At 39.8% G+C, this 19,072-nt stretch overlaps 2 protein-coding genes across 5 annotated transcripts; one reads left to right on the forward strand and one right to left on the reverse strand.

The window, feature by feature from the left end:
* The first annotated feature begins 515 nt into the window (after nt 1–515).
* On the forward strand, nt 516–5,936 carry LOC122289535 (microtubule-associated protein TORTIFOLIA1). Of its 3 annotated transcripts, none has more exons than XM_043096627.1 (6): nt 516–1,371; nt 2,210–2,401; nt 3,183–3,282; nt 3,379–4,097; nt 4,175–5,062; nt 5,574–5,936. In XM_043096627.1, exons 1-6 carry the CDS (start codon nt 676–678, stop codon nt 5,769–5,771), a joined length of 2,793 nt encoding a protein of 930 aa, XP_042952561.1. In that variant the 5' UTR covers nt 516–675; the 3' UTR covers nt 5,772–5,936. The 3 variants fall into 3 exon arrangements, with proteins under 3 accessions (XP_042952561.1, XP_042952562.1, XP_042952563.1); XM_043096628.1 differs by having other exon boundaries at nt 3,502–4,097; XM_043096629.1 differs by having other exon boundaries at nt 3,538–4,097.
* A 270-nt stretch (nt 5,937–6,206) lies between these two features.
* Nucleotides 6,207–18,409, reverse strand: LOC122289534 (DNA polymerase I A, chloroplastic/mitochondrial-like). 2 transcript variants are annotated; one of them, XM_043096626.1, is made up of 12 exons: nt 18,131–18,409; nt 16,575–17,388; nt 16,206–16,397; nt 15,326–16,005; nt 14,701–15,160; nt 9,191–9,286; nt 8,790–8,882; nt 8,513–8,707; nt 7,900–7,992; nt 7,598–7,810; nt 7,012–7,101; nt 6,207–6,721 (listed from the first exon to the last, which is right to left on the reverse strand). In XM_043096626.1, the coding sequence occupies exons 1-12, from the start codon at nt 18,199–18,201 to the stop codon at nt 6,560–6,562; spliced, it is 3,159 nt and encodes a 1,052-aa protein (XP_042952560.1). In that variant the 5' UTR covers nt 18,202–18,409; the 3' UTR covers nt 6,207–6,559. The 2 variants fall into 2 exon arrangements, with proteins under 2 accessions (XP_042952560.1, XP_042952559.1); XM_043096625.1 differs by having other exon boundaries at nt 18,068–18,409.
* Between the last annotated feature and the right edge of the window lie 663 nt (nt 18,410–19,072).

Raw genomic sequence — 19,072 nt, forward strand, 5'->3', positions numbered from 1 at the left:
TTTTCTTCATCCTTTAGGTTAACCAAACCGTGTAATTAGAAAGTCATAGAATCTATCTTATCTTGACACATTTTTAAAAGTGCTGCCACTCAGTTCTATCATTTTCTTTCTTCAAAATTACCATTAGTTTAAATTAGTTTTTTGTATTTTTTTAATTTATTTTGTAAAATATTAAAGAAAAAATATACAAATATACTAATGGTAACATTTTTAATTATTTAAAAAAATCAAATACACTATTGACAAATTTGAGGGAACAAAATAATGAAGCTAATTAGAATTATTCCATTTTCAATGTCTATAATATTCGCAAGAACTGTGGACCCGAAGGGCCCAAACTCATTTTATCTTTTAGATTTCGATTTGGTAACAATTGGAGCCCATTATTGAATGGTCCAAGCCTTGCAGCCTCGGCCCATTATCCAATGTCCTCTGCCTCCCAGTCTCTCTCTCTGTTCCGTATTTCAAATTCAAATACTCCAAAAAATAAAAAATAAAAATAAAAATAAAGAAAGGAGCCACCTTTGCTTTCCTTCACTGATCATTCACCAACACCAACTCTCAGATCTCAACATGCTCCGAAGCTCACATTTCACTCTAAACCTGTAAATAATTGCAAACCAAATCCATTTCGTTGATACCCCACAAGGCATATCAAAGCGAAGAGAAAGAAAAATGAGTTCCCAAGAACCCAAATCGTCCTCAAAACCGATCAAATCCTCAATTTCCCAGTCCTCCAGATCCTCCTCCATTTCCTCCCACATGGCAATGGTGGAGCTCAAGCAGAAGATTCTGACCTCACTCTCCAAGCTCTCTGACCGCGACACCCATCAAATTGCCATGGAGGACCTCCAGTCCACCATACTCTCCCTCTCACCCGACGCCCTCCCCATGCTCCTCAACTCCCTCTACGATACCATTTCCTCCGACCCCAAGCCCGCCGCCCGCAAGGACTCCCTCAGCCTCCTCGCCCTCACCTGTGCCACTCACCCCGTCCCGGCCTCCCCCCACCTCACCAAGATCATCGCACACGTCGTCAAGCGCCTCAAGGACAACGACTCCGGCGTCCGGGACGCCTGCCGCGACGCCATTGGCTCCCTTTCCGCCCTATACATCAATAACTCTACTGGTAATGGCAATGACAGTGTCGTGGGGCTATTCGTGAGGCCTTTCTTCGAGGCTATGGCGGAGCAGAACAAAGGGGTGCAATCCGGTGCCGCCATGTGTATGGCCAAGATGGTGGAGTGCGCTTCGGAGCCACCGCCCATTCCCGCGTTCCAGAAGCTGTGCCCGAGGATCTGCCGCTTGCTTAACAATCCCAACTTCTTGGCCAAGGCCTCGCTCTTGCCCGTCATAGCCAGCTTGTCTCAGGTTTTGCCTTGCTTACATGCCGCATTTTCTCAGCGTCGTTAGTTTCGCTTTGTGAGAATTATGAATCTAGAAAGAAAAGAAGGTTGCTGAAGCAGAAACTTTCTGCTATGTTGTATTCATTGTACCATTCTTACAAGCTGTTGCAGCTTTATACAAAAAAGGAAAGGGAATCTTAACAAACTAAAGGAATAAAAAGAATTATGTACAGCTGCGTAACAAACTTTAAAATTACATAAAGGTACATGACAAAACATCAAAAGAATGGTCCTTATGGTAAATGAACATAGGAACCACAATGTGTATTCTGCACATTGGATGCAGAGTGAACCTGCATATCAGGGTCCTTGGATTGTCCACGATCAGCATGTGCTTCATGATCTGAGCCTTGACTGGTATGCTGTGTATGCTGCTCTAATACGCTTTTTGGTAATTACTATATAGTTAGTGGCAATCTTTAAGAAGGATAAACAAAATTTAATCTTGGACTGACTCTTGGTGCACTACCTGATTCCGCTTGAAATGTATGTTGGTCAGGCAAATGTGGTTTAAATTTAAGCATCGTCATTTTCTTAAGTTTACAACTAATTTAAAAAAAATTGGATACTTTGTAGACAAACTGGCCTGATTTGTAATGTACGGCCAGGAGAAGATTGTATTACTGGTCATGCATGTGTTCAAGCGTTAGCCTAGACAAAATAAACAATTGTTCCATATCAATTTGCTATATGTGGTTGCTGAAATCAAAGACTATGGACAAATAGAAAATAGATTGAGAAGTTTATGTATGTCAAAAAAGGAGTAAGCTTAGGAATTCTCAGGTGGTGTGAGTTTGTTACAGGTGGGAGCAATTGCACCTCAAAGCTTGGAGCATTTACTGCAAAGTATTCACGAATGCCTTTGGAGCACAGATTGGGCAACACGTAAGGCAGCAGCTGATGCGTTGAGTGCTTTGGCATTGCATTCAAGTGATTTGGTTTTGGATAAAGCGGCTTCCACCCTGACAGTGCTTGAGTCGTGCCATTTTGACAAGGTAGTTTTTCCATTCATATTTAGATTGGATTTGGATGTTGAGATGATCTGAGTTGATATGTGAATAATAATATTGTGGATCACATTGAGATGTTTTTGAATGTAAATAAGTTGAGATATATGTTTGAATGTATGGAATAGGTTGATATGAGTTTGACTTTTTTATGGGAAGTTGAAAAAGTAGTAGATCCCATTAATAACTCATCCCAACAACCAAACACAACCTAAGCTTATGGAAGAGTTTAGACATACACTATTTTACAAAAGAGTGAATAGCTATGATCTGTGTTTGTTTGGACATTCAAGTTTCAACTCATGATTCCAACTTTCTATAATTCAAGCTCTATTTATATATTTTGTTCCTCTCCTTTATTCCTAATTTATTGGAAGATGAAACCCCTAGATGTTGGCTCAAGTGGTAAACGCCTTGGTCTTGGTGTTATGCTCCCTCTAGGTCTAAGTTTTGAATAATCTTGGATGTAAACAATTTCTCAAGGCCATTGGATTGGGGGAACTTCCCATTGAATTACCCAAAATGTACTTGCAGGAAACTCCTTATTGAGGGATTGTACACCCCTGGGATTAGTTGAGACTTTGTTCTCGACACCTGGTGCCAATAAAAAAAAATATTGGATGATGAATGTCTTCTTAATGGTTTGAACTCGGCATCCTTCCATATGAAAGGAACTGCTGAAGTTGTAGAAGTGAAAAACTACGCAAGTATGAATGTAAAAATACTTATGATTGGTTGGTAAAGATAATCATGATTAATTGGTTTTCAGATAAAGCCTGTTAGAGAGAGCATGGCAGAAGCATTGCAATTATGGAAAAAGATTTCTGGAAAAGGAGACGGTTCTCCAGATGACAAGACACCCTCTAGTGGTAGGCACTTCACCAATATTTTGTTCTTCAAAGTGACTTTTAATTGATGTATTCGCTTCTCTCACAGAATTGTTTTCCTTGTGCATGATATTTCAGACGATGAAAATCCTGAACTATCTAATTTTTCTGAAAAAAATAATCTGAAAAATCCAAATCCTAGAGAGAGGGGATCAGAGCAACCAGCTAAGAATTCATCTAATGGTTCTTCCTCTTATCCAGATTCTGTTTCTAATGACAAAGGTGGTAGCATTGCAGAAAAAGCAGCTGTAATATTGAGGAAGAAAGCACCTGCACTTTCTGACAAAGAGTTAAACCTAGAATTCTTCCAGAAACTTGAAACAAGGGGTTCTGATGCTTTTCCAGTGGAAGTAGTTGTTCCTCGTAGATATCTCAATTCTACAAACTCAAACAACAGTGAAGAATCAGAGCCAAATGATACCAAATCAAGGGGAAGGTCAAGCCACACTGGAAATACCCAGTCTGGTGATTTCAATGGATCTTTCAATAATAAATATCGTAATATCGATACAGGAACTGCTTCTGTATGTTCTAAACAGCACAATCATGAAGACATTGCACGGAATAAGAGGCCCGAAGAGAGTGCAAATGGAAAAGACTCAAAAATGAGAGCTTTTGATGGTGATGATAGGATTGATGTAAATCAGAGGGAGTCATCTGGCAATCGTATAGGTTTCCCCAAAACTGATGGTCAATCTGAAGGATCCTTCATCAATAACAAAGGAAATTGGCTGGCAATCCAGAGGCAGCTATTACAGCTGGAGAGACAACAAGCTCATCTGATGAACATGCTGCAGGTATAATCCATTTAAGCATCAATTAAATGGTTCTTGCATGTGCTTTTCTGTTTGAGTGATGACTTTGTATCATGTAGGATTTCATGGGAGGCTCTCATGATAGCATGGTAACTTTAGAGAATAGAGTAAGGGGTCTTGAAAGAGTTGTTGAAGACATGGCACAGGATTTGTCTATATCCTCAGGTAGAAGAGGAGGTAATCTTGCAATGGGATTTGAAGGATCTTCTAATAGGTCTTTAGGAAAGTACATTGGTTTCCCTGAATACTCTAGTGCCAAATTTGGAAGGGGTGGTGATGGGCGTATTCCCTTTGGAGAAAGACTTTCCCAATTTGACGGAACTGCTTTGGGCATGAGAGGAAGGGGCCCTCCTTGGAGATCTGACATGTCCGATGCTTGGGATTTTCCTACATCTGGTACTTCCAGAAATGGGCAGATTGGCTCAAGGAGAGCTCTTGGTGGCAGTAGTATGGATTGCAGGTCACCAAAATTGGAACATGAGAATGATCAGTGTGGCAGCGGGAGAGCTTGGGATAAAGGAGCTGGCCCTGTTAGGCTTGGTGAGGGGCCTTCTGCAAGAAGTGTCTGGCAGGCTTCAAAGGATGAAGCTACCTTGGAAGCAATTCGGGTGGCTGGGGAGGACAGTGGAACTTCTCAGACGGCAAGAGTAGCCATCCCTGAATTGACTGCAGAAGCTTTGGGAGACAATAACATTGCCCATCACCGGGACCCAGTGTGGACTTCTTGGAGTAATGCAATGGATGCACTTCAAGTGGGTGATATAGATTCTGCCTATACTGAAGTTTTGTCTACAGGGGATGATCACTTGCTTGTAAAGCTAATGGACAGATCAGGTCCTGCGCTTGACCAACTCTCAAATGAAGTAGCAAGTGAGATCTTGCACGCTATTGGCCAATTTGTACAAGCGCAGAACCTTTTTGACTTTTGTTTGTCTTGGATTCAGCAGGTATGGCTTTTTTATAATCTTCAAATCTTCTTCAAGCAGCTTAATACGGGTAATCTGTCTTAGTTATTTGTATTCCGACTGCTAGATTAAAGTTTTTTTTTTTTTTTCAAAAACAAATAGCAATGTATCATGTAATTGATGTTAACATTTTGGTCCTTTAGGTTCTAGATTAAGAAAAAAGGTCTGAAAAGATAAATTGTTAACATCCAACCAAGAAAGTTTTTCATTTATGCCCTCATAATACCACTCTGCAAAATTGAACCCTCAAGAAAAACGCTGCACTCTATACACATCCAAAATTATTTACAAAATTCAGCTTTCTTAATACTTGATGTACTCTTGTTAACTGTCTTTCTTAGCTTTGAACTACCTTACTATATACTATAATGCCGTACTATCTACAATAATGCTTTCCATGTGTGGCTAGAAATGCCTACTTAAGTTATGAAAAAAATATGCCTACCCAAGTTGGTCTATTTTGCCTTTTGATTTCATTGTGCTTTATGTTCAGTTGGCGGAAATAGTATTGGAAAATGGACCCCATGTTTTTAGCATTCCCATGGAAGTGAAGAAGGAGCTTTTGTTGAATTTATATGAAGCTTCTACTACAATGGATCCACCTGAGGACTGGGAAGGTGCCATGCCTGAACAACTCTTGTTGCAGTTGGCATCAACCTGGGGAATTGATCTGCAGCAGCATGAGAAGTAGTCTCATGCTTACAGCCTTTTTCGGTACGATTCAGTGATTGAGTTTATACTTCATACACGTCATTCATGTATGTTGAATGGAATTTTGAGTAAACAGAAGATTCTGAACAAGTATGCAATCGAGCAATAAGGCAAGCAATTGAAGCTGGAATTGTAGGTTTTTCTTTGATTTATCTCACTAAAACCACGATGGTTGGGTAGTTTGATGCCTGTCGGGATCTCCCATCACTGTATAAAGCTTATTTGTTGCGATGATGCATCGGATAGGTACAACTGCAAGTGGTGTTTTGAGAGCCAGCCAGAGAGAACCGTGCTTTGTAGTTTGGTCTTGCCATTATTGTCGAAATTGATAAGTAAGCACCACAATTCTAACAAACAATTGACTCTCAAAGTTAGTATCGTAGTTTCAATGGTTAAAGTATGCAATAAACAAGAGTTGAATCGAAGTGCACATTAGATTTTCATTTCTTTAGCAGAAACCCTGAATTTGCCACAAAGCACGATTCTCTCTGGCCCTACCCCATTCACAAGAATCGCAAGACCACCAAAGTTACAGCTACTTTTTACATTGTCAACCCCTCGTCAGACTGGAAATACTGCAACATCAAATTTGGCAGAAAATTTTACATTTGCCGTATATGATGAAGCGCGATTTCCAATGGAGAAAAAAACTTGGGAAGTCAGTAGCAAATACATCATTGGCAAAGAAAATGCTCAAGGTTGCTGGCACAGATCTTCATCAGACAACAGAACCTCGTACCATAATCCTGCCTCATTTGTTGCAATAGGCTACTTGGCAGAATACCAGTTTTGAGCACACTTCGCATCAACAGATAAGTCAACTTTAAGGATATTCTTGCCGTTGAAGGGTTTGGACATACACTCAACAACTATGGCCTCTGCGACCTCAGCTGTCTCTGTGGGTCCTTCCAAAATTACTTCGTCATGAACCTGCTTTCCAGTGTGATATCCGTGAGTTTTCAACAAAACACACATGTACTGAGATCAAATGGAATATCAAATATGGCAAAAGACCTTGAAATATATAGGTCGAAAATTAAGTTTGGACAGCCACGATTTTTCGTATAGGGTAACATTAGGAGAGCACCAGAAGTTGTACAGAGGTCGCATGGAGTATAGATTGGGGGGCCAAACTTAGTATAAATATAAAAACTTCCCTTTGAAGGCTATACAATCTAAATGTAAATGAAGAGATCAAATTTAAGGCATGATATATTAACCTGTAAAAGCAGCTTCCACCCAAGCTCCTTCAATCGTGCATTTTTTGATATTTCTAGCATGGCACACATGGCAACATCAGCAGCACTACCCTGTTGCAACAACCGAAATCAGAAACACTGAGGGGACAATCACGCTTTTTTCTTTCTTCAGGAAAGAAGAGAGAGAAGGGGGGGGGGGGGGGGGGGGTAGAGGGATATCTAAATAACATTTGTTAAATATATCACTAAATACTTATCAAAAAATATATATATATATATCACTAAATCCCAGAACTGAATTTTTTAACAGCTTGAGAAGAGGTTTGCATTTCCACCTAAATCCGGGGAATTTATGTTGCTTCTAACTGGTTAAATAATGTAAATTTGATAGCAAAGACGGAAGGATTGGAAAATGAGTTCAAAAAGTAATCAAGGCACAATTAGCAGTGGTTTTTTCCAGATCCAGAGTTTGTGCTGATATTATTGTGGTTTCATATCAAGATGATATTAGAGGTGGTATGTAGGAAGGAGAGATGAGCTTTATTAAATCACCAATGTAGACAGAGATAAGAGACAAGAAAATATGAGTGAGAAAGAAGGGAAGAACCTGCACTGGAGTATTGATAGCAGCTCGCTCAATGTGACCTTTCTGATAGGAGGTAGCACGGGCCATTGAAGGGAACCGGCGGGCACGTCCCAGTAGTGTGCATACAAACTGTTGATCACGGGCCTCTTGTTTACGCTTTTCTTGCCAGGTTAGCACTTCTTGTCTATCACTGTACCACAGATCAACAGTTTTCTTTGCTTCCTTAACAGAAACCTGAGAACAAAGATGAAAATCATTGCCTATGCAACCAAATCAGTAAGAATGCAAGTCCCTGGTAATCGTAGGTTCATACTAAAGGGTACCTTCCAATCTCGGGCAAGCCCCACCGGAGTCTTTCCATATGCAATGGAAAAGTTAAGCATTTTCGCTTTCCTTCTTTCAGAAGCAAAGGCATCCTGAAACCATTTTAAAGAAAAATAAATGTTATTGGGATGGGATATTTGGTCGTGACCAGTTCTATCCCTGTGCGATAAAGGACCTACAACTCCTAAATCAGTGACTTGAATTAATATTCGTTCATCCCTAAACACCTTGAGCAACATTCACATTATCATGTGCTCAACCATATGTTATAGGAACGCCCTTCCAAAAGAAGTCACAGTGCTCAACCAGATGTTGCAATAAACTTCTAATAACAGTAGGGACAGTGTATGTCAATGAATTACAGACCTTGTTGCAGTGGTACCTGCAATTTTAAGAATAGAAACCATGCCAGAGTTACAAGTGAAAGGAAGATAAACAAATCTCCCTCCCCACTAAGGGAGAGAGGAAGACATGCAAACAACTCTACCCTACCAGTATCCCTTCTGACACCAAACTGGTTTCCTGCTTCGTATTACTTTTATATCTACCACTACGTGCTCTAGACAAAGTGGTGACAATCGCCAGATCAAGAATGATACATTTACAGTTTACCTTTAATAGCGGAACTGGGGGTTTATCTTCACCAGGTTGGGGATGCCACTCGAGAAGCACTTGCTTTTTGTCAATAGCTTCACGAATATATGGGTACATATTCATTGCAGTCCTTGAATGGAAATCTCCACCAGCTCTAAAGGCATCCAGCATGCTCTTACAACTAGCAAGATGTGCAAGAATCCTAAGTTCCAGCTGTAATATGAGTACACAATTCAATCAACAGATGGAATACAACACAACCAGTCTAGGTAGTTGTGGTAATATAAACCCTTACTTGCCCGTAATCTGCAACAATAAGTGAATTCCCAGGTGCAGCTATGAATGCCTGCCGGATCTTATACCGGTCCTTCTCTAGGGCAGGCTGATTCTGATTTACAGAAAGCAAGAACATTACATTTTTAATATCTAATAAATTTTAATATGAACTTACTAGATTTCTTCCTCATTCATCTTGACTACACAAAAAAATTAGATGTCAAAGAATACTGACCAAAAACCAGTAACTTGCAATCCAACCCCATGCCAAGGTTTGTGACATATTAGAAACTTGGTGCATCAAAAGAATAATTTGAGAAGAAAACATCATGTGGTTGAAAATTGTAATAGTTTTCAGTAGAGATCTAGCTCTGTTATTTGTATATTAATTGTAAGATTAGTGAAAAAATATAAAAGAACCTGCAAATTTGGTCTCCTAGCTGATAAGCGCCCAGTTTCTGTATTGATATTCAATGAACAATGAATACGCCCATTCTTGCCTGATATATTACTTCCCTGCGGAAGAAAGAAACTAACAGCTTAAAAACTGAAGCAAGAGGAAATAAATGTTAATTTTAAAACAGCCACCGTGTTCACAGATAAATTTTAGGGCTTTATCCTTGTCCCATCCCACAAGTAAACTTTTATGAGGAGGGAAATTTCTCACACACCAATTTCACATGTTCACATGCAAGTACCATAATTCATCATATAAACCTAGAAAGCAAACTGCATAAAAACGAAGGGGAAAGATGAAGAATCGAACAGCATCCACGCTTCAATGGCAAACTCATACTTGTAAAGGTTTATGTGAACGACATCCCTGCAACTAGCTGACTACACTTAATAAAAAGGCATGCACAAACTCATACTTGTGAACATTTTAGTTGTTGAATCTAATGAGTATACAAAGAGGCAATTCTGATCTCAATACCTTATAATATTTAACATTACGTTAATCGTGATCAAACAATCTACAACTCCCACATTTCAGTAGAGATTTGGACCAAGAAATTGTTGACTACTTCCTCAAGATGGTAGGATATTAGAATACTGGTTGACATAAAAAAATAATAAATGCAATTCTTGATTCGATTCTCATTGCCAATGAGTGCCTAGATAGCAGATTGAGGGAGGGAGTTCCAGGCATTTTGTGCAAGCTTGACATAGAAAAGGTGTATGATCATGTGAATTGGGAATTCCTCTTTTATATGCTCGGGAGGTGTGGCTTTGGCAAAAGTTGGATTTTGTGGATTTGGCATTGTGTTACTATCACTCTTTTTTCAGTGCTAGTTAATGGCACCCCTGCTGGATTTTTTAATGGTTCTTGTGGCCTAAGGCAAGGGGTTCCATTGTCTCCCTTTCTCTTTGTTATTGTTATGGAGGCACTTGGTCTGATGGTGGAGGCCGCCATTGAGGGATTTTTTTTATCTGGATTCTCTGTGGGAAATGGTACTATCATAATTTTTCATTTCCTTTTTGCAGATGATACTCTTCTCTTTTGTGAGGCAGATCATGGCCAAAGTCAAGGTTTAATGGCACTTTTGTTATGCTTTGAAGCTGTGTCAGGTCCCAAGGTGAACCTTGGTAAGTCTAAGATGGTTCCAGTGGGTGTGGTGTGTAGTATTAATAGTTTGGCGAGTTTTTTGGGTTGTAAAGTGGCTTTACTTGCCTATGAAATATTTGGGCCTTCCGTTGAGGGCAACTTTTAAGGCTAAAGCCATTTGGGATGGGGTTGTTGAGAAAGTTGAGAAAAGCTGACCAGGTGGAAACGGATGTATTTGTCAAAAGGGGGTAGATTCACTTTAATTTTTTTTTTTTTTAATAAGGGGTGGCTAATAGGATTGAGAAGTTTCAGGCTTTCTTGTGGGGTGGTGTGGAGAGGAGGAGGAAAGTAAGTTCCATCTTTTTAATTGCAATAAAGTTTATTCTCCAATTTCTAATGGAGGCTTGGGGGTTCGCAACTTAAGGACATTCAATAAGGCCCTATTAGGGAAATGATTATGGAGGTACCACTTGGAGGGGGATTCACTTTGGAAGGAAGTTATTGATCATAGATACGGAAGTGCTTGGGGAGTTGGTGTTCTAAGGAAGTGAGGGGGTATATGGTGTGGGCTTATGGAAATTTATTTTTTGATAGGTAATAGAGAGCTTTATTAAGATAAAGATGGGCATAGCCCAGGTACACTGGAGGTATACATGAGCATACACCTATTTAGGAACTAGAGACAGAAGCAAGAAAATCATGGAAGCTTAGGTCATTAAAGTCTAAAGCCATGGCCCACAGAAATAAAGTCTTCCATAAGAAACTCCGAAACTCTTCCGAGGAACGTTCATGATCCTCGAAAAGTCTCTCATTTCTTTCATTCCAAATACACCAAAAAATACAAATTGGAGCCATCCTCCACAAAGATGCAATTTGCGGAGTCCCGGAGATTCCTCGCCAACTTGCTAAAAGCTCCACCACCCGACCTGGCATTACCCATGCTATTCCCATTCTGTTGAAGAAGTAGTTCCATATCTCACTTGCGAACTTACAGTGTAGGAGTATGTGGTCCACTGTCTCTCCATTGTTTCTACACAAACAGCACCAGTCCACAATAATAAGGCCACGTCTTCTAAGATTGTCAGTGGTCAAGATCTTCCCTAGTGCTGCTGTCCATACAAAAAATGCAGCCTTAGTTGGTGCTTTGCTTCTCCAAATATTCTTCCACGGAAACTTAGGCCTTTGTTGCATGGTATTGACTTCATAGAAGGAACGTACCGAGAATTTCCCCTTTCTATTCGGCCTCCAAACCATCACATCTTCAGTTGTGGCAGCAATGGGCAAGCTGTACAGTAAATTCATAAACTCCAGCAAGTCATTTACTTCCCAATCATTTGCATCCCTGGTAAGACTAATATTCCACTCCTGTGTGTCTTGAAAGATCACCCTCAAATCAGCCACCACAGCTGCTTTCTCCCGTGCAATAGCAAAGATTGTGGGATAGGCATCCTTTAGAACCAGATCACCCACCCACCTATCCATCCAAAAACTGATCCTACTACCATCCCCTAAACATAACCGGGTATTGCAAGAAAAGGACTCCCACCCCTTCCTTATATACTTCCAAAGCCCCACACCATAAGTCCCCCTTCCCTCTTTAGAACACCAACCCCCACATTCACTACCATACTTTATGTCAATCACTCCTTTCCATAAAGCTTCCCTCTCACAATTATACCGCCACAACCATTTACCCAACAATGCCATATTAAAGGCCCTTACATCCCTAATCCCCAACCCACCATCTCTCAACGGAGTACAAATCTTATCCCATCCCACCAAATGATACTTGAACTCTTCTCCTATCCCACCCCATAGGCTGGATTTACTTACCGTCAAACGGGACTTCCGGGGGGATCCTGGTTATGTGGGACAAGAGGGTGGTGGAGAGCATAGATGAGTTCGTGGGAGAACACTCGGTGGGATGTCTCTTTAAAAATACAAATGATGGTTTTTTGTGGGCCTTTGCTGGGGTTTATGGTCCTAATATAGACAGTGAGAGGCGGCTACTTTGGGAGGAGTTAGCTGGGTTATGCTCATGGTGGGAAGCTCCATGGTGTATCGGAGGGGATTTTAATGTGACAAGATTCTCTAGCGAGAGAGCAGGAGGGGGTCGTCAAAATCAAGCCATGGTGGATTTTTCAGACTTCATCTCCGAGATGGGTCTTATGGATATACCGTTAATGGGTGGGGAATTTACTTGGTCCAACAACCATGTGTGGTCAAGGTTGGACAGATTTATTATTTCCCCGTCGTGGGAATCACATTATCCCGGCTTAAGTCAGAAAAGATTCCCGAGACTATGTTCGGATCATTTTCCCATAATGCTAGATGGTGGTGGTATACAAAGGGGGAGAAAGCCTTTCAAGTTTGAAAATATGTGGCTAAAAGTGGAGGGGTTTGTGGACTTGATTAGGCAATGGTGGAGTTCATACTCCTTCGAAGGTAATCCGAGTAAGGTGTTGGCGGATAAGCTGAAAGCATTGAAGAAGGACTTGAAGATATGGAATGAACAGGTTTTTGGTGATGTAACCGCTCAGAAAAAGAATTTGTTTTTAGAGTTACAAACCTTGGAGGGAGTAGGGGAGGAGAATAACCGTAAAGTCCAAGTCAGTGCTGAATTAGAAAGACCTGACTTGGACTTTACTATGAATTAGTCACCAAAACCAAAACCAAAGAAAGACCGTAAAGTCCAAGTCAATGCAGGCTAATTTCAGTTCTTGGAAGGATGTGTGTAAGATGGGAGAGGTACCGGAGGTAGTTGAAATGAATTCCTTAGCTATGGTGACTAAAGAGGTCACGGCAGATCAAGAGTTAATAGAGGGAGAGGGAAATTTGGTTTTGTTTGAGCCGTGTGACAGTGTCTTAGAGGGGGAGGAAGATGTTGAGGTAGACCCAACCCCTATCAGTGTGGTAACCCCTACTAGATCTTCAGATTGGATTTTGAAAAAAATAAAGGACCTTCAGAACTGTCTGGGAATCTCTTGCGCGGGTTATGAAGAACAGTTTAAAGCCCTGATTATAGCCATTGAGGCAGGCCAGAATGGGGCTGGGACTAAAAGAGAGAGAGAGTTGAGGAGATTGACCTGGTCCATTAACTATGATGGTAAGGAGGGGAGCGCAAGCCGTGGTAGAAACAAAGGGAGGGTCGGATCAGTTGTTAAATGAAGCCCAAAATAATTAGCTGGAATGTTAGGGGTCTTAACGAGATTAATAAACGTCTCCGGGTAAGATCCTTATTAAGGCAATGGAAGGGGGATATTATTTGTCTTCAGGAAACTAAGTTGAAGCATATTGATAGAAATTTTATTATGGAAATTTATTAGGAGGGTTTGGAAGAGTTTTGCCACTCACATTTGTTTTGTAGCTAGTGAGGGCTATAGAATCAGATTTTGGCATGACATCTAGTGTGTAGATCGCGCTCTCTATAGGGCTTTCCCAGCTCTCTATCACATTGTTGTTAATCGGGATGCTTCTATGTCGAATCTGTTGGCATTTTCCCATAGTTCTCACTAGTGGGATGTTCAATTTAATAGGGATGTTCATAATTGGAAAATGGATAATGTTTCTGAATTTTTCAGTCTTATATATTCTATGGGAGGCCTAATGGCATATGGAAATAGGATGCAGTGGAGGCTTAACGGAAGCAAACGGTTTACAATGAGATCTTATTACAAGCTGTTGGCATCACATGGTAATATTCCTTTCCCGTAGAAGAGTGTTTGAATGTCTCGTGTGCCTTCCAAACTAGCTTTCTTCGTATGGACCGCCTCTCTTGGTAATATTTTGACCACAGACAATTTGAAGAAGCTGGGTCTCATTATTTATGGATTAGTGTTATTCGTGCAAGAAGAACGGGGAATCAGTGGATTATTTATTACTACATTGTGAGGTAACAAGAGTGTTGTGTGATGAGATCTTTAGAAGAATCGGTGTGGCTTGGGTTATGTCTTTGAGGGTGGTGGATTTCATAGCTTGCTGGAAGGATATTCAAGGCTGTCCCCAAGTGGTTGCAATTTGGAGGATGATTCCTTTGTGCCTTATGTGGTGTATTTGGATGGAAATGAATGATCAGTGCTTTGAAGATAGGGAGCACACAATGGAGGAACTTCAGAACTTTTTTGTGAACACTTTATTGCTCTGTTTTCAGCCATTGTGCTTAATGGAACTAGTGTTCATGACTCTGTTTTTAATTTCTGGTTCCTAGAATGTATTTAGGTGTTCTTTTGTATACTTCCTATATACATGGGTTTCACCTACTTCATTCGTATCAACAAAATTTTCATTTTACTTATAAAAATAAAAATAAATGCTAGTGAGATCAGGTAGATTTCAGGGCTAAATATGATGATCAATTCCAGAAAGACATCATAGCAGCAATCACCTGCAAGGGGAGTATGAAATTGGATATCAACGAGTCAATGGAGCAAACTTCACATAAAGCAGCAATGGCATGGCAAGCTTCCCTCCCCTCCCACTCTTCTTTGAAAGCTAGAAAAGCTGTTCCATAAGCAGATTTGTCGTTACCACTAGTTGAATTTTCTTTTTCTGAAACTTCATTTTCAGAGACATTTTCAATGTTTTCGTCCAGTTGCAAGTCACAAGCATCGTTCATCAAACCATGTTCTGCAGAAACCTTTCCAGCCAGAGTCTTCAAAGCATCACCACTAACTGAGGGCCAACCAGTTGCTGTGAACATATCAGCTGGTAGTGGAAAACCAAGGATGCTACGCAGCCTAATATTCCGAAATTTTGTGGGGCTCTTCTTGCCATCTTCAATCACTTTATCAACATTAGGTATTTTGAAGATCCTCTCATTTGGAAGAACCTCATCAGAATCCTTTCTGTAACAGAAACTAATGAGGTCAAAGAGCACAGAGCTTTTTCTATAAGTAATCAACGAGTTACTTAAAATCAAAGAGTTGATCCTTAAAGAATATAAAAGACATAGTCCAAGTACACAAGAAGTATAAAAGGGGGTAAATGTACTAATATGTTATGAAGTGTACCTATTTGCAATGCCACCAAAAAAGAGCTGGCGTAGTTGTGCATCACTTCCCACATTCATGTATTTGGCATCAGAACAATATCTGGATGCCCAGTTGCGAAATCTTTTAGCAGCAACTTCTTGTTCTGCTTTGGCTATCTTTTCCACCTCAGCAAGATATGCTCGATCAACCAGTATTCCTTCAGTTTCCATTTTAACTAATAGATCACCAAATGGTCGCCAATATTCCTCATAGAAGTCATACATGGATTTTCCAGAAACTGGTTTTCCGTCAAGTTTCCATGGCATAGTTGATAGTTGGCTTTTCAAGCTCTCATAAAGCTTTAGTGTGCTCTTTGCATCTAAGACAGAATAACATATCCATGGTTTCCGCTCTTCTCTTTGCAGCTCTTCAACAGGAGAAATGGAAATCATTTTGCCTTCTGATCCATCTTTTTTAACCTTTCTCTTCCCAAAGATGGTTTTCATTGAAACTTTACCAAATAACTCTTCTTCGTCACAAAATGGAGACCCAGACATAACCCTTTTGTTTCCAGTAAGTGCTTCAAGAGAATACCCACCCTCAGTTCGTCGTGACGAATCCCACAGCCGTGCCATATGCATTGTGTCAGCATGAAAACCAGAAAGCTTAATCCCGTAGTTCTCAATAACATGGTTATCAAAGCTATAGTTGTGCCAAACCTACAGAAAGGACAAGTGAGTTGTCATTTTCAAGTATGCTTTAAAAAGATAGGTATGCACTATTTTCGTCATAGCAATTTCTCAATATTTGCACCGTAGTTATTACTTAAGCTAGCAATTATACTGATCAAAAGGAGGCCAAATCCACAGGACCGTAGAGAGTTCCAAAAGACAAAAAAAATCAAGAGTTAAAACATAACCTTTTTTATGGTTGGGTCTTCAAAGAAAGGGGAAAACTCGACCAAAAGATCACTACCACCACCATCAAGAACATCAACCCAAACAGAAGACTTCCCATTTCCAAAATCCGCTTCTGGTCCAGAATATATACTGAAGCATATGATTTCCCCGTGATCAACAGGTGTTTCTTGCTTCACATCTATCTTTGCAACCTGTAAATAAGTAATTAAAACAAAGTGCAGTTTAGCACAAGATGTAAGATTTTGAAATAGCTTGGCAATGACATCTTTATTTATAAATAGACATGTTATTATGTGCTTCTCCATTGCATTAAAAAAAAAACGATAGTAATTAGTGTGACGTAAAAAAAGTCAACCTTAGTAAAATACCTCAGTATCGCATGCATGGACCAGATGTCTAAACTTATTTGTAAGCACCCTGACAACCTCCTTTGCTATGGTGACATTATTGACAACGAGAACATCATCATAGATGCTACTGAGCCTCTTATGAAGATCTGACTGGTGATTTGTCTGTTCACTGGTGGCAGTTTTGATTAAACCATTGTTAAAGCCAGAACTTGTTTGTTTTATTTCCTCCGAGTTCCTTGATGCATCAGCACTGGGCAGGGCAACCTTTCTTATATTGTCTACTGAACATAGACCTTGCCTTGACTGGTCAAGTTTTAGACCATTCATATCTTTCACGGCTATTTTGCTGTCTCCACCACACTTTAGTTCAGGAGAAGCTGGGTCAGAAGCCAAGTCAGGTGCAACAATCTGCCTTCCACCATTTGTAGAAAATATGTTTTCTTGACTACTTGTTTCATGGGGTAGATAACTACCATATTTAAACATTTTAAGCAGAAGTTCCCTTCTAACTCTCAGCCTTTTTGCCTCTTTTGCCCATTGGCATCCAGGCACAGTACTTTCAGACACGGTATCAAAAGCACTGGGTTTGTCAGGACTACTTCCCCCAACATCTTGAGCTGGTGGTACAATAAAACCACTTTGAACCTGCTCCCCTTCTTTATCTACCCTTCGGATAGCATCAATTCTTTTCCGTGTGAGACTTCCATTAGAATTTTCATGATCTCTATAGTCAAGGACCATCTTAGCTATTGAATTAGAACGTGGCAAGAGGCTCCAACAACACGATTCCGTGTGATAATTCTTGTCATTCCGGAATGTGCATCTTCGTAGTCTGCAATCATTAAATAAACAGGAATCCTCTAAAATAGCGGAACTAACATAAACATCTCGAGCAGTGACAAGATCATAGCATAGAATGCATGGCCAAAATAACCAAAAATTCATATGCTAAATGAATTAAATGAACTCGCATATCCTAAAATTTAATTTAAGACGGCTGATCTGCCAAGTTTGTTTTTTCTTTTTTTTGGCATTGCCCAAAGCCAACATTAAGCCATGGCTTTAAGCGGTTTCCCAACGTAGCCTCATATGTAATTCCAATAATATAAAACAAGAATTAAAATTTGGAAAGAAAACACATTGTTATTTGTTAATTCAATTTTCGAATTATAATATGAAGAAAAGCCCGAAGGCATGAAAATCAATTAATAATCCCTCACATATAAACCAAACAACTAAAAATTCCAGGCATAAAAAGATGTATAACCCAGGGAAAAAAAATAACGGAATAAATATAGATGAATAAGCGGAACAAAAATAAAACCAAGAAACCAACATTCTGTAGGTCTACAAAACAATTCCGGTGTTCTAACTAAATTGCAAGAACCTCTCGCAAAACACACGACTAAGAAACAACAAACACAAGAAAATATTTCTTAGAAACTAAAATCCAGCCAAAAAAACAGATAACATTATATAAATAGTTCATTTTGAATGTATTGAAACTCTACGTGCGCAGGGATCTAGAGGAAGCACAGAGGGACCGAGAAGTGGAAGAAGGTCGGGAACAAGACCGTGAAAACATGGGATAAGTTGGGCAAGACGGTCTTATAGGACCGGTTTGGGTGCACAGCCCCATAGCCATCAGCCTTCCAACTCTGCCCAGCTTGTTTCCGCAGTTGCTTACAAGGCGCAGTCTTGGTGGTAAGCCCGTAAATATAATGAGGCTCGGGGGCTTCCTATTTTGGGTATGGAACTGGTGGGTCTAAGAGGGAAGCAGAGTAGAGTGACGCCATGAGAGAGTGAGAGAGAGAGAGAGAGAGACAGAGAGGAAGAGGGGGGGGGGGGGGGGGGGGGGGGGGGGCGGGCGGCGGCTAAACCCTGTCGCTGCGAGAAACCCCAAAAGTTAACGGACAATTTGATGGATGGCAAATGCTTTTGTCTCTACTCTCTGCTAATATTTTTATTTATTATATTTATTTGGTTATGGCTTTTTTAATAAATGCAAAAAAAATAATAATTATAAAAATTAAATTTATAAATTAACGTAATTTAATGTAATAGGTAAAATTATATTTATTATAAAATATATCAAATATATTACATAAAATCATGTTAGTTTAATATTTTACTTTTATGAAAAGAATTAAAGATAAACAACCCAAAATCTCTCATCAAAATAAGATTTTCGGGATACGGATTAAACAAAATCATGGATAAACTCAAGCAACTCTATTTTAAATTCAGATAAAATACGTACAAAATCATGGATAACAATGATTAATTTCTAGTGCTATAAAGTAAGCTTGTATTTTATCTTTGCTGCATTTGCTTAATAATGAGAGTTCGAATTTCTTGAGTTCTTAATAGCAAGTGAACCGATATTTGGAGAGAGGAGTGTAACCAAGAGTGTTTTCAACACAAGCAACTGAAGTTGAAAGTTTTAGTTGTTTGTTGTTGCATCTTCCCGAGGGTAGAAAGAGCGTAGCGAAGAGGGAAAAATGGTCCTATCTAAT

This window comes from Carya illinoinensis, chromosome 12 (assembly GCF_018687715.1).
Source record: "Carya illinoinensis cultivar Pawnee chromosome 12, C.illinoinensisPawnee_v1, whole genome shotgun sequence".
Classification (NCBI taxonomy): Eukaryota; Viridiplantae; Streptophyta; class Magnoliopsida; order Fagales; family Juglandaceae; genus Carya; species Carya illinoinensis.

Excerpts from the sequence above, each read along its gene's own strand:
- LOC122289535 (XM_043096627.1), top strand. The coding sequence starts at position 676 with ATGAGTTCCCAAGAACCCAAATCGTCCTCAAAACCGATCAAATCCTCA. Across the intron at positions 1,372-2,209 it reads TCATAGCCAGCTTGTCTCAG|GTGGGAGCAATTGCACCTCA; the intron begins GTTTTGCCTTGC and ends AGTTTGTTACAG. Across the intron at positions 4,098-4,174 it reads ATCTGATGAACATGCTGCAG|GATTTCATGGGAGGCTCTCA; the intron begins GTATAATCCATT and ends TGTATCATGTAG.
- LOC122289534 (XM_043096625.1), bottom strand. The coding sequence starts at position 18,201 with ATGGCTATGGGGCTGTGCACCCAAACCGGTCCTATAAGACCGTCTTGC. Across the intron at positions 15,161-15,325 it reads TTTGGTGGCATTGCAAATAG|AAAGGATTCTGATGAGGTTC; the intron begins GTACACTTCATA and ends TTTCTGTTACAG. Across the intron at positions 7,102-7,597 it reads CTATCAATACTCCAGTGCAG|GGTAGTGCTGCTGATGTTGC; the intron begins GTTCTTCCCTTC and ends TTGTTGCAACAG.